The sequence below is a fragment of the Notothenia rossii genome (assembly GCF_949606895.1).
Source record: "Notothenia rossii genome assembly, chromosome: 5".
NCBI classification, from domain to species: domain Eukaryota; kingdom Metazoa; phylum Chordata; class Actinopteri; order Perciformes; family Nototheniidae; genus Notothenia; species Notothenia rossii.
The window spans coordinates 83554009-83569560 of record NC_136903.1 but is presented as its reverse complement, the minus strand read 5'-3'; the positions used below and the strand labels follow the sequence as shown (position 1 = coordinate 83569560).

At 41.3% G+C, this 15552-nt stretch overlaps 1 protein-coding gene across 1 annotated transcript; it reads right to left on the bottom strand.

Moving 5' to 3' along the window:
* Positions 1-1004: 1004 nt before the first annotated feature.
* On the bottom strand, positions 1005-12608 carry LOC307039851 (inositol hexakisphosphate kinase 2-like). Its single transcript, XM_079682281.1, has 5 exons — positions 9051-12608; positions 7304-7532; positions 4953-5113; positions 2612-2787; positions 1005-2245 (listed from the first exon to the last, which is right to left on the bottom strand). Exons 1-5 carry the CDS (start codon positions 9295-9297, stop codon positions 1658-1660), a joined length of 1401 nt encoding a protein of 466 aa, XP_079538407.1. The 5' UTR covers positions 9298-12608; the 3' UTR covers positions 1005-1657.
* Between the last annotated feature and the right edge of the window lie 2944 nt (positions 12609-15552).

The window sequence follows — 15552 nt, the reverse complement described above, 5'->3', positions numbered from 1 at the left end:
CACAATATGTTTCCACTGGTGCTCTCTCAATCATAACAATGCTTGATAAAAGGCAAGTTTTCCATTTTTGGCGGTTTCTTCTTTTGTAAGGTTGTTTTGTTGTCTCACATAATGCTCTGAAGTAATAATATTTATTTTCTGAAGTTATCCAAAAGTAACGGAAAGTAATCAGGTTACATCACTTTTACATTTTGACAGGATTACACCTTTTACAAATAACTAATTGTAATGGAATACATAACGTAACTCTCCCAACTCTGGTGTTGACGGCCCATGCTCTCTGTTTACAAAGGCCTGTGTCTGCCTCACATCTCTCCTCCCTGCAGACGGCCGGTACTCCTCACATGACCGCAGCCCGTGACTCTGAGCGCAGATTGTTCTCTCCTCTCTGTCCGCCTCAGACTGGTCAGAGACGAGCCGGACCAGTGGACGCAGCCGGAGTGTCGTAATCCTCCTCCTGCCAGAACAACCAGTTTCTTTTTTAACATCTTTGCATCAACAAGCAGTGATGCATACGATACTATAAGACTTTAATGGTCAGATCAATTCTGAAATTGGACTTGCGTCACAGTGAGCTGATAGTCCAATTTCAGACTTTCAGAATTTCTTTCCCTTATACCTTGTAACATAAACATGGACAAATATCAAGACACAATACATGAAAAAAACATGTAACGTTTTCACAATATAGTAAATTCATAGTATATTAAAAGACCCTTGTATGCTTTTTGGGGGTTTCCCTTTCCTGTAGTGTGCCTGAAAACGCCTCCATTGGACTACTTTGTTCACTTCCGTAACATAGTGACATCACTGTGTAACACTTGCGCTTCAATTGGCCAGCGCTCCAATATATTGTTTGTGATAGGCTAAGGGGCGGGACATCTCTAAGCAGTTGACCATTCACAACAAAGCCGGCCAGCTAACCTTATGTACAAATGTGAGGCTTTTCAGATTGCATTTTTCACCCACTTCCTGGCCAGTGAATATGAAAGAAGACACAGATATTGACTTGAAGTCTTTATTTTCTTCCCTTACAGTCCACACATACAAGATAGAGGTATCCAAACTTGTCAAGTAACAATATTAATCAATATTATTATTATGACATTGAACAACATGGAATGTAGTACGCGTTTTTTTTTTTAGACTTTCTATTTATTTTATGAAACATGTCAAATAATGCAAAAACTTTTATATCATCTTTCCCTTATACCTAAAATAATGTCTTTGAGACAAGTCGAACTGGGAAAAGAGGATGGCAGAATTAAAAGGCAAAAAACACACTCCTTCAAGTCCTTCTTCATCATAAAGTGTTTTTGTGCTAAATGCTTTCTTTGGATCCGACACAACAAAAACGTTTCTCCTCTCCTGAGAATCCTAACTGCTTTTAATGCTGCCTAAACTTTTGTTCCAAACTGAATTAGACGTTACAGTAAATCACTGCATTGTTCACACAGATGGCTTGTCTATGTTAAGTGCATTTATTTGTCATATCCCAAAAATGGAAACATACAACAGGAACATTGAGGAGCACCAAGAGCAAAAACAGGCTGTATGTCCAATAAAATGTCTGCTACAATAAGATGTTAATTTAAGAGGAGAAATCTCTCTCCACCTCTGTAGTCCAGTCCTCCTCGTTTTCCTGTGTGTTGTCTCATCAGTCTGTGCTGGTGTTCTCCAGCTCGGAGATGATGGTGATCAAGTTCTGGAGGCCGAAGATGTAGCCGCTGTCCAGGCCCTCGTACACCACGCTGTCCCCCTGGTAATGGCTGCAGGTGGTGTGGGCAAAATCTATCATTCTCACCTCCACCATGGGGCTCCGGGGCTCTGAGTGGCCCACACACAAGCTCCCGTCCCTGATGCTGCCATCGCTAGACGTGGAGGGTCTGCGTGGGATACCGAATGCACCCGCTGCTTCACCTTCCCTCTTCTCTTCCTCCATGTCTGGTTCCACCTCCTCGTCCTCATCCTCTTCTTCAGAGAGGCCGTCCTCAGCGTGCTTTGGCTGGGGCGCTCCGTCGTAGATGATGAGCAAGGAGCTGGAGTAGAAGCGGTAGGATTCACAGGTTTCCAGGGCGGCTTGCAGCTCTCGGAGCCTTTGTATGACGGGGGAGAGGAGTTCACGCCGCAGACGCTGTCCGCTGTGGAAGAACTGGAGCAAAGCCTCCTTGAAGCCCGGCACCGTCAAGCTGCGGCCGTGGAATTTGTTCATGAACATCAGCTGACCCGTGTCACACCGGTACACCTGATGGAGGGACAAAGAGAGGTCAGTGTGAATCAGATCACTCTGTATACTTTGCTCATTTCTGTTCAAAGTTACCTCTTTTAAAATCGGCATATTTTTCCACTACTGCAAATATTTTATAGTTTCCGAGTATATTGTCATATTTCACTGTTTTTTTGTCTGTTGCCAGATTGACACTTGAACTGTTTTAGATTTCCTTTCCATCGGGTTTTAGAGGTGCAGGTAGGTGGATTTTGTAATCCTTATATTTAAGTACGTAGTTATATTGATATTATCATCCATCGCTACAAACAATTCCCAAAAATGTCCAACTTTTCCTTTTGGATGTAGCCATTGATATTAAAGCGATGGCTAAGAGAAGCTCACCTGCATGCCAGAGAGGACGACTCCTAACTGGGACACTGTGCTCTGCTGACACTTGTAAATCTTCCTGGCCTTTTTTTCCTCGGTGACATCGTCTCCATGCTGCTGTATGCCCATCTTCAGGTCCAACACACACGGTAAAGTGTGCCGCCACGTCAGGTTCTCCAGCAGGATGAATTCTGGTCAGTGGAGTCAAGGAGGCCAATAACAAAAAACACAGCCTTCTTTCCACTAATCAACCTACACTTACGGTACGTCCACACAGCAGCTTAAAAAAAATCTTCCAACGCTTCCAACGCTTCTCTGCCCATTGACTTTGAATGGGGGTGACGTCACTTTGCCTCGCTTTTTGCCTGCATTGTGGGGAAGCAAAGCGAAGATTTCCAGGATTTTCAGGATTTTCAGGATTCAAAAGTTGAGCAATGTTCAACTTTTGAAGCTGAGGTGCAAGCATCAGCCAATCAAATCCCGTTTATGCAAATCTGATAGTACAAGCGCTAGCCAATCAAACCGCGTGTAAGCTGGGAGAGCCAGACCGCAGTTCATTTCCTCATATTCCAAACGAGAAATTACGGTAGCAAATCACCCGGTTCTTTACGACCAGAACTATTTACCGGGATACAAACCGGAGTAACCAGGCATGGAGGGTGTTGGCAGAGACAGTGGGTGAAACTGGTAGGTTTTCACCTGTTTGGGGAGTTTATACACTGAACAAAAATATAAATGCAACATTTTTGTTTTTGCTCCCATTTTTCATGAGATGAATTCAAAGATCTAAAATATTTTCTATATACACAAAATAACCATTTATCTCAAATATTGTTCACAAATCTGAAAAAATCTCTGATAGTGAGCACTTCTCCTTTGCCGAGATAATCCATCCCACCTCACAGGTGTGGCATATCAAGATGCTGATTAGACAGCATGATTATTGCACAGGTGTGCCTTGGGCTGGCCACAATAAAAGGCCACTCTGAAACGTGTAGTTTTGCTTTATTGGGGGGGTCTGGGGGGGGTCCGAAAACCCTAGGGTTAAACCCTAACCCTAACCCTAACCCTAACCCTAACCCTAACATGTCACCCATTGAGCATGTTTGGGATGCTCTGGATCGGCGTATACGACAGCGTGTTCCAGTTCCTGCCAATATCCAGCAACTTGCACAGCCATTGAAGAGGAGTGGACCAACATTCCACAGGCCACAATCAACAACCTGATCAACTCTATGCAAAGGAGATCAGTGTATATATATATATATTGCTCGCATAAAATCCCCGGGGTTTTTTGCTTTGTATGTCGGGGGCGGGAGATTCATGTGATTGGTTGTTGGTCGCGTTGCTCGCAAAAAATCCCCAAGCTCTCAGACACGCCCAGCTCCAAGATTTTCAAGATTTTTTCAAAGCTGCTGTGTGGACGTACCGTTCGTGTGTGTTATCTAGTTTGTTATGTAAACGGTCTGCAAAGGTTAAAATCCCGAAGTTACATGGAGTTTTTCTCCCACAGCATTGGACTCCTTTGTTTACTCCCGTAACATCGGCACATCACTTTGTAACACTACGTGATTGGCTCAGGGGCGGGTCATCTCTTAGCGGTGGACTAATCAGAAAAGACCCGGCCAGCTAACCATCAGAGCAAGCGGGGTTTTGGTTTCAGACAGAGGGTGAAAAGAGGTGCTGCAGCACACGCAGTATGAGAGAAATAAAGAGCTTTTTGAACATTGAAGCATGGAAACATTACATCACATTACATGTCACTTGTTAGACGATTTTATCCAAAGCAACTTACATATTCAATACCGTGGGCAATCCCCACAGGAGCAATTTGGGGTGAAGTGTCTTGCCCAGGGACACAATAACATGCTGACTGCAGCGGGGTTTGAACTTGACCCCCTGATCCGAACACCAACGCACAACCCACTACACCACGCGCCTCCCTAACATGTTACAGAAAAGGCCCAAAAGACAAATATGAACCTGAAAATGTTGCATAATAGGGCCCCTTTAATCTGGGACACTATTACTGTAATTCTTTGTTTACTGTTTCTTTCCCTCTGTATGTAATATATTTGGTCCTTATAAGGTAATCGTAAACAGTAAAGGAGGAGAGAGAGGTAACACTGGTACTGACATTCCACTACTGCCGCTTTTAAATTGATAGGCTTCACATTAATGCTATCATCTCTACAACCCCGCATGTACAGGCAAGTCCCGTCAGTGTGCAGCCCAGGTGCAGTTTTTTTAGGTTTCTTTCGGTCTGGAAACTCTGAACAATCCTATCCCTTCCACTATTATATTGAATGTTGCAAGACAAAAAAGAAAGCGTAGTTGTCTGCCAGTGAAAGGATACTGTATTTGTTGCGGTGCATGTCGCTCTGCTGCAACTTCTGCAGCTGGTGATGTTTCCTTGTGTGTGTCCAGGGGTTGTGTGTGTGCTGCGGTACGGCATTACTGTGACTGCTGTCCAGTCTGTAACAGAGCACCTCGATCTTCTCCTTCAGCCTCTGATCGCTGGACAGAAGAGGAAAAGAGAACATCATTAGATTAAGAGGATATTATGTTGCTCAATTCAGTCCATACTTGTTAACATAAATTACTCTCTCAAACCCAAAAACATGAGAAGTCATTCTCAAACTTGTTATGTCATCAAGTATGAGGCTATAAAGTGTGGAGCTGCACCATAGAAACTGTATCAGAGACTTATTTAGTGAAGCCCCAAATTGTTTTTTGGGAGAGAGTTCATGTTTACTTATGCTTTTGGATTGCTTCAGACCATGGTAATAACAAGTAGAAATGTTTAAATAAACATGGTTCCCTAGGGGGCAGTAATGTGTATAAATAATTAACCAATAAAATAGTGTCCTACACTCATTATAATCTTAAAAAAGCATTTAAAATACACCTCCACAACAATTTTACTGTCACGGCTAGTTTTTGTGTTTGTGCACTGTGCATCTATTGCTGTTATGCAACCCTGAAGCTGTGACTCTCTCTGCACGGCATTCAGAGAAAGTTTCTAAAGGGAATGTAAAGACTGTTTTGAAAAGATCACGGTTGTGTAACATTTCTGAAATGATCAATGAATCCACTTTAATTAAATGTACATGAGGCAATGTTTAAATGTTAAAGTGACTCATTTAGCTCCTCTATGTTGTTGTTATTGTTGTTGTTTTTGTTTTTGTTGTTGAGTACATCATTACCAAGATTTAAAAAAACAAAGCAAGGAGCTACGTGAAGAAATATTAAAATCTACAGATTTTTAGCAACATATACTACACATACATCTGTACATACTGTACATTTATCCTATATTTGAATAGCATTTTATGATTTCTTATTGTCCAAATAAAAAGTTCTGAAAGCTTTTTCATTTGTTAGTTTGAGGGTCCCTCTCATGCTTTTGGGGTTTCCCGTCTCATGTAGTGTGTTATATAGGTTTTTGTGCATGTAAATGGACTGCAAAGGCGAAAATCCACACTCCCCCCCCCCCCCCCCCCCCGCTTGAGTAGACTCAATTGGACTCCTTTGTTTACTTCTGTAACAAAGTGACATCACTATCTAACACTCGCGCTTCTATTGGCTAGCACTCAAACACATTGTATTTGATAGGCTAAGGGGCGGGACATATCTAAGCGATTGACCAATCACAACTGAGCCGGCCAGCTAACCAATCAGAGCAGACTGGGCTCTGGTTTCAGACAGAGGGTGAAAAGAGGTGCTGCAGCACAGGCAGTGTGAGAAAAATAAAGAGCTTTTTGAACATGAAAGCATGGAGACATGTCCCAGTGGAGACACAAAATACAAATATGAAAATGAAAATGTGCAGATGTCCTCTTTAATACTTATTCCATTAACTTAACCCTCCTGTTATCCTTGGGGTCAATTTGACCCCATTCAATGTTTAACGTAACTAAAAAAATGGTTCACATAATTTTTTTTGCTTAGTATTTCTTGATTTTTCCTAATTTAGTGAGGACTAATGGGTAACATAAAATTAACATGAAGATCTTTTTTAAATGTCCTGTATGCACTTTGCACGCATCGGTGTTCCTCGGGGTCAATTTGACCCCAGGCTGTTTTAGAAGTATAAAACATAAAAAAAGGCCAACATTTTACTCCTATTTGTGTAGATTGTGTAGGATGATATTGAGGTGACTATTACATGCAAATGTATAATTGTAAAAAAAAACTACCCTCTACTTTAATTATTGGTCCTTTAACAACATCAAAAAGATCTTACTTTAACATTTTATTTCAGACAGTGAGATTTTATGGTGATTTATATATTTTTCGATAGTCACATAATAGGAATTCTGGATGTATAAAGGGGTCTGTGGGGGGAAAGGTTGGGGTAATGTTTTATTTAAATGGTTATTTAGGTAGTCAACTAAGATACCTAAAGCACCAGAGACATACATTTTGGTTAAAATGTGGAATATGATCATTGTCTTGAGTTTTAAACTACTGGGGTCAAATTGACCCCAGAGGATAAAGGGTGTAAAGTAAATCTGAGGATAAAAGGAGGGTTAAAAAAATAAATTATACTCTTGAAAAGGGACAAAATAAGTAATTTCAAACAGTGGTGGGGCTACCGTCTCCATTGTTAATGACACCAATGCATTGACCACACTTTCTGCTTTATGATGATTAACAAGTCCCTGAGTGTACTGCTCTCTTTTTTGGCAGAATCTTCCAGCTCACCTTTTGTCCTTGTCACTACAAGAGAGGCGGCATCGGCCATCTTTGCTGTAATTTTCACTGTCCACAAGTGACGAGGATGCTATCATTTTCTCCCATATAAGCATCCCCAAATGTATGTCGGCTGAGGGGTCTTTGTTCTCCAGATCAGGTGCCGGGTCACTCTGAAGGGGGTAAGCAATGAAGCAAAGGTTCCCTTCCTCATCCTCCTCGAAGCTGACTGACACCACCCCTGGGAACCAGACACAGACGGGAAAACAAAAACGTGTGTTAGCCATTTGTGTCATGGAGCAATGAAGAGAATATGTATTTCATAAAGAATCAAAGCACAAAAAGCTGATATGATAACACAAGAGGAATGTCTGCAGCTACTTTCAGATTAGTTTGTGTCCACACCCAAATCTGTCCCAAAAATAATAAACAATGACAACATCAATATGCAGGTAGTGTTTTTCTGTGTAAACTCAAAAACAAAGTATGCTGTTAAATAGATCCAATGATAAGAAGAATATATCAATATAAATAAATGACAACCCAAACACAAAAAGGCTCAATAAAGTCAATTTATTTTATGTTTTGAGAGGGCTGCAGCAGAAATGTAAACAGAAATCACACTTTAAAATGGAATTACAGAGCAGTTTTCATACACTACATGCGTACACATACAACATATGACCAGGGTGGCTCACAAAGGTATTTTTCCTGAAATGTTATTCGGTTTCGTGAAACAGGTCGGGTGTTTTTAAATGTTGTTGTTTTGTGACAAATATTATTGTGATTTCGTTATTATTGTGAAATCATGAGCAATATACATACAACATATCACCACACACATACACAGACATATATATTTTTTTGATGCTATAGAAATTGAGAGCAGAACAAATATTAGTCAACAGGTTCCCCAAAGCTTGTTTGATTCTTATAACATCCTTTCATCCCCAAGGTGACTCAAGAAGAACGCAAAATAAGGTGAAGGACTCAAGAGAAGTAGAGAGGAAAAACATCTGAAATGAAAGCACCATTGCTACAAAATAACAATTGCATGTTGAGGAGAAAAAAAAGGTTGTTATGTTTTGATATAACCTGTAAGCTATCCCATATGACAAAAAACCTGAAGCGCTTTTAGAAATATGTCACATGTGTGAGAGAGGCGTAGATTATTGCACTTCCGCTTATTAAGAAGTGTGGAAATTGTCCATCATGCTTCAAATGCTTTTGTCATTTTTAAGGATCCTACACAAGGTTTGGTGGTGTGACTGTCAGTTTTGGTTTCAGCCACAATCAATCATGTACAGTACAGGTTTTGAAGAATGTCTATGTTCTCCTTTCAAGGTGACCTCCTGCTTGGTTTGTAGATCAAAACAAGGAAGAATCTCTTATTCCGTATAGCCCTTTCACCATGCTGGCTGCGTGCCAAATAAAGAGATGAGGGCAAACCTGACTTACCTATGTTAGTACAGACTGTACACACATGACATCACAACAGTGGACAGTTTGAAGCTCAGCTGCAGCACCCTCCTGTGGCACAATGGTGCACATGCTGCTGGCACTATTTAAAAACAACACCATGTTTCCTGAAAATCTCCAAATCACCATTTTACAATAAGCTTGCAAAACATCATTTCCCTCCTGACTTGAACATAGGCACATAGAGCAGGGGCACAAGGACAGAAAGATGCATTGCAACACACCAAAGCACCACCACAACAACAACAACAACAACACATCTTAGCATGGCTTGCATTACCTCTATACTGGGGGATAAACTTCCTCAATTCAGCAGGCACACTCTCGTAGAACTGATGCTCCCGTGTGATGAGGGGTTTGCAGATGGTCTGCTCCCCGAGGCGCAGCACACAGCAATGCCCCCCCACCTGGTGTAGGAAGGGCTCAAGCATCACCCCTTTCTCCATGTAGCTCTGCTGGAGCTGCTTTTGCTGCTTTTGCTCTGCCTCCATGGCTTTTGCTGCCTGAACGTCCACAGCTGGACCCATCCTCCTCTGGCCCCGTCCACACTACCGTGGGCATTAAAGCAGGAAGGAGGAAATAGAAGAGAAACAAAATAAAAAGCCAAGTATCAGAGGATATGTTATTCCTCCTTTGCTACTTCTATTGCAGATCTTGAAGTTGAGCACACAAAGTCCTCTAAAACGTGTTTAGGCTGGAGCTGCAGTGGCACAGAAAGCAAACACAGACACACAGATCCTGTTTGTGCCTGCACTTCAGACTGAATGCTCTTTGACAGCTGAGAGCAGGCTCACCACTGGTAAAGCTCCTACCAGCCTGACACAGATCCCACCCACTTCACAAGAAATCCACCAATCAGGAGCACCGAAAGCAGGATGTTCCCTTCGAGGGAAAGGAGCAAACCAACAAAGAGAGGGGAGGGTGAGAGCAGACTCAATGAGAAAGAGGTCAGAAGAATACAAAAAAAGCAGAGAGAGTGAAGCTGAACCAGCTGTTTTTCTCTGTGATGTTTAAACAACCCGACAGAACAAGCGGCACTATTTATTCATTTTAATGGGGTCAACAGAACAAGGGGGAGATTGTACACCACAACTGTCCTGCAGTACTAAAGAGAACGTTAAACATAAACACAATTACTTCCTGACTACAGAATACTTGGCTCGATGATATGAGCAAAACACAGCGCAGAGTAAGGACCCTTTCATTGTAATGTTGTTATGCTTGCTAAGCATAAGCCTGCTCTCTCTTTAAACTCTGGGTTTTTCTCTGGAAGTTTTTCCTTGTACGATGTGAGGGTCTGACAGAGGGTGTCGTTTTGTCATACTGATATTCTGCACAAACTGTGCTGGTGTATTTTCTGTAAAGTGTCTTTACTGTAGGTTATTTTTTATTATATGTAGGCTACAGCACTTTGGCTCGACCAAAAATCGTTAAAAAAACTTGATTTGATTTGATGCTTACAGTAGTAGTAGTAGTAGTAGTAGTAGTAGTAGTAGTGGGAGTTTACATCTAAAACTCTGTGGCCACCAGCAGACTTTTATATTGACATTGTAGAAGCCAAGTTGCTCAGAAACACAGGCTGCCTAACAAGTTATAACTAGATTCCTCAGTAAACAATCTGATCAGAGAACATCTCATTCCTTCCTTGTGAAAGTCCCCCAGCGATAACATGATATCACAAGACTATGTTGAAACAGAGTATGATCAAAGTGCTGAATTAAAATCCAAAAAAAACTACACAAATTAATCAAGCTATCAAGTTTGACCCCAACATCGTACCGTAAATCAAGCGTGGATTTTTACCGGGAATTCCATGGCATTGAAGAAGTAAAGCTGTATGTATTGTTGACTGGAGACCACTGGCATTCAGGAAGTAATCATTACTACCTTGGTGTAATGGCACACCTAATCCATGACAAATGGCATCTGCACGATTTTCTCTTTAGGTGGCAGTCTCTTGAAGTTGCACAGGAGTGGGAGATGGCGGACGAGATCACCACAGGAACAGATAGTGCTCGCTATATGAAGGCAGCAACTACTGATAGCTGAATAATCACATCTTCAGAAGTCATCAGGTACATTTCAATCCATAAAGCTTTACTTTATTAGAAAAACATCATGACCTAAGGCGTCTGTAAACGTGATACATAAGAGGCTCTCAGAGATAGCGCACTGGATTGGTGGAGGGAGGTCATCTGAAAACACACTTTAGATTAACATGAATCCAATCTATAATAGTTTAATGGGTGTAAACATTGATGACGGCTAAGACCTATCAAGTACTATCAAGTTATTATTACTCCTTCAGCCTATTGTCTGTTCCATGAACAGGTTTATAAATGGCACCCTGGGGCCACCCTACACATTATTCGTATGCCCAGTTTATACAAACTCAGTTTTATCCATATGCAGTTTGTCTCTCTTCCAGCTGAGGATACCTGAAAACGAACCTTGTGATAGAATATAAAACGTAATAATAGCCAACAAAAGTTGATCGCGTGTACAACGGGTTTTATGGGCTTGTGATGTTAAATGAAAACAACATTTGTTGGGTCCCCTGCCTTTAGTTATAGTCCAAAGTGAATTTCTGCCAATTTAGTTGATAAACAGGGTATGGAAACTTAGTGTAATATGGAGATGTAAATGGCAGCTGAGTTCAGGATGTGGATAAGGGAAAGTGGGGTGATGTTAGGGGGTGACTGAGAGCTGCAGCCAGAGTGGGAACTATGGTCCTCATTTCAAAACCTTTCTTTGGCACAGATTATTGCATCAGACAAAATATCTGATTAAGATGCTGCTCGCTGCTGTTTCCACCTTGAAACTGCTCGTTGGAAATCACAGATGAGTCCATGATGTGTTATCAAAATGTATCACATGCTTATCAGTGTATGGCGGCGTGTGTTTTGTGGGCTTGTGATGTTTGTTTTTGTGTAAGTGTGAGTGTTTGCTTGTGAGCATGTGTGTGTGTGTGTTGGCCACTGATCAGTTGTTCAAGGAACAGAGTCAGAAAGCTGAGCAGTAATCTCTCTAATCCTGCATCGTGGAACACAAGAGGGAAATACAGGACATGACACACAAGTAGAAAATAGCTACACTTAAACAGACGTGTGATTGTGGACAAAGAAGTCGGGTGGCCGCTGTAACTTCCTGGGAACCCCTTTACAAACCCCCTGCTTTCATTATCTTTCATCAATGGGCACCTTAAAAAACAGACCATTGAATCCAAGTCCAACTTGGTAGGGAAAGATCTTTACAACATCTGACTCCCTGTTATCACCTCAACTTGTCGTTAAGATAGAGACCAACACACAATAAAGGATATTTTGCTGTCAGGCGGCTGCACAACTATAACATCATGATTTGACTGTGGGTCATAAATGCAACCTGTTAACGGAGGATAAAGGTGAACCCTGAGTTTATGACAACGTGCTTGTCTTGTCTACAGATATGTCAATTTCAACTCCTGTATTGCATGTTATATTAAAATTACCACAAAGAGAGTTGGAATTGACAGATGGCTGAAGATGGCAAGGGATCAACATTACAAAAAGATTAACTGCAAACATCAGAGTTATGGAGTTCCTCAGGCACATAATGTGATGAAATGAATTGCTTGTTGACATCCACAAAGCTCACAGACACGCTGGCAAAAACATCAACAGGTGCATGACAGAAAGATTGCCACATTTCCACAGCTCGACTCAAATTAACTTAAAGTGGACCTATTATGCTATATTGGAAAAATATATTGTAGGGCCATACCTATAAAAAACATGTCTGTGAATTTTTTTGCTTCAAATACCAAACAGATCACCCATTGTAGCCATGCCTCATACTGCTCAAACCCCTCTTTTGCAGCCCTGTTAGAGAAACGCGGATTTTGGGTCCTTAGCTTTAAAAAAAATAAAAGGAGGCGGAGCTAATGCCTGATCAGAATTCTACCGGAGACAAAGTTCAATTCGGTTGTGATAAAACGCCATCCGTTTAAATCACGTCAAGGATTATTTCTGAAATAGAATGGAGCTCAAACGCTTTTTCTCTTGCGGGTTTATCACAAGGTGAGTTTCTTTTTTTATTTCCTGCTTTTTAAACACATGTGCTCTTCAGTACAGGTTAGCTCTGAGTGTTAGCGAGGCTTGCTAATGTAAACAAAGATGAGATTACGTCCAAAACACATCAGGCATTGTTTCTGATAGCAACTTTCTGTGGGTCCAATTTGACGTCATATCGGCAACAAATCTGTATCTGCTCGTTGTACCCACATTTAAAAAAGATTTGGGTACGGAGGCAAAGAGAAAGGGTTTTATTTTCTGACGCTGCGTGAGTTCCCCGACGCAAATATTTATGTATAAAAGTCATCAAAAAGTGCATTCTGCATGATAGGTCCCCTTTAATTAACTTTTGGTGCAGGTACTTTATCAATTGTGTATTCTACTGTATAATGTATGCCCTCAATGTTTGCAGGACTTGTATGCTGCTCTCCACAAAACAAAGCCTAGACAACACCTTCAACGCGCCACAAATACACAATTGAACAAAGCTGGATCACCTCTTCTGTTACCAAACAGAGGCATGTCTTGTCCAGCGCACATTTTTAGACATTCAGTTAGAGTTACATTACATTACATTTCATTACCAATAGGAAACAAAATAAAGCAGGTCATGCATGTTAAGTTGTGCCGTGCCATGCAGTGGAAATTGAAACCCAAACTGGAAAGTGAATAAGTTCCATGCAATGGAAATGACATGCCGAAGAGAGAATTAAAATGTATTGAGTTATTCAGAAACAGGACAACATTCTGACCATGATCATCAGATTAATGAAGATCAAAGGGCTCACTTAACAAACAAAATCTGTGAGCTTTCATCTATCAACAAAAACAGGGCAGCAAAAGGGGAAAGAGTGATAGTAGTTAGGGCGTTGTTTTATGAATGAAGGCTGCGGGAGCTCCAGAGGGCTTTACAGCTTAATCAGGCTTCCTAAAAATGTGAATGGCTGATATGTCTGTATTAGGAGAACTCTTGTGGAGAAGGATAGTAGGTGAGGGGGGAGGGAGGGGAGGATAGAAAAGGAAGGGTGGGTGAGGTTTTTCTTTTGCCCTTGTGTGGCCATGGACATTTGAGGAGGAGGCTAATAAGGAGGTGCTGAGGGAATTTGGATACAAAACAAATTGCAAATGACTAGAGGGGTACGTGAAGGGCAAAGTAACAAAGCACACACAACATATCAAATACTTGGACGGGTCTATTATGTGCTTCCGTACCAGTAAAACAGCACAAACAAGCCTACAAACAACTTGCTATATGTCTTGAATAATGATTTTGAGCATGCTCAGTATTTGTCATGCTTCTGAGAACTACTTAATTGACGTTTTTGGTAAGGCTAAACTGAGCTAATTCAAGAGACTTAAAAGATTTAGGATGAGACGTGGAACCTGAATGAATCGGCATGCGACTGGATTTACCTGGACTTATTTACCCAGTGGCCCAGGGCGAATCGTGCTGAGACACATCCACTTACAATACATGTTCTCAAAACACTCAGCAGCCATTAAGATCACACATGCAAACAGGCAGAAACAGGGTCAACAATCCAATAACAACAACACATCAAAACAAACACACAATCTCTACCTGTGCTTGTCTGACCCCCTGTTGATTTGTGTTTTACAGACTGGTCTCCTCACATGACATCACACCAGATAAACCGCACTAACGAAACGCTCATAGGTCACAAAACACATAAGCTCCCACTAAAAATAAAACATGCTGTAAGTAATTCATGCTGCCGACTTGCTATTAATAAACTGGAGTTTGCTGCATGCCAAATACAAGAGGCAAATCAACACAGGGATCAGAGAGAGCGGAAACAATTCACTGGCTGCCACCACAGGACAATTTGACACATATTGAAAACAGGTCCAACATTTACTTTGGTGGCGATGGCCGAAAGAATTGGTCATCGTTTTCATTGGAGAAAATCGACTTAGACCTGCTGCTCTTCGACTAATAAAGGTAAGGAAGTGGCTAAACCAACACATAGAGGTTATTTACTCTCAGCGTCTTCTTTTTAAACCACCTCTTGTAAAGCTCAGCAACACTGGATTGAAAATAGGGATGTTATTATACATCCATGTGTGGATGTCACATACTTCCTGGATTTAGCTCAAATTGTCCTCACTTCTCAGACCCATGGGTCAGACGCTCCATTGACACGATGCAGTTCACCAGCTGACAGAGAAGTGCTAATGGGATCAATACACATCATGCACTGGGATCTTAGGTATGGTTTCCTTTTGGAAAATATGTATTAAGACAATACATTGTTTGTTTATAGGTTTTAAAATGAATCATCAGGTCATGATGTAACACATATTTTATGAGACATGCTGATTAATCTCTAACAGAAGGTCACATCGATGCAATTTCGAAATCAGAGTCGGTCCCACTGATGACTTCATTGTTAGGCATTTACATTGGTCTCAACATAGGGAATCAAATCCACTTCCAATATCCAACCTTCATCTCTATTCAGAGCCAGCTCACTATTTTGCATTGAGATGGACTTTCCTCTGTGCTTGGTGTTTATTAGTGAACCATAAAGTAGCGGCTCATTTACCTCTGGTGAATCTACAGTGTCTGAACTCACATACTTAGAACAAACAGATCCTGGCTTAGTAAAATCACACCCTCCGTCATTGTAAGAAGGGAAAGCAGAGAACATGCCCAGAGGGAGGAAAAGCAGAAGAGTGCTGGTAGAAATAAAAAACAAAAAGCGTGTC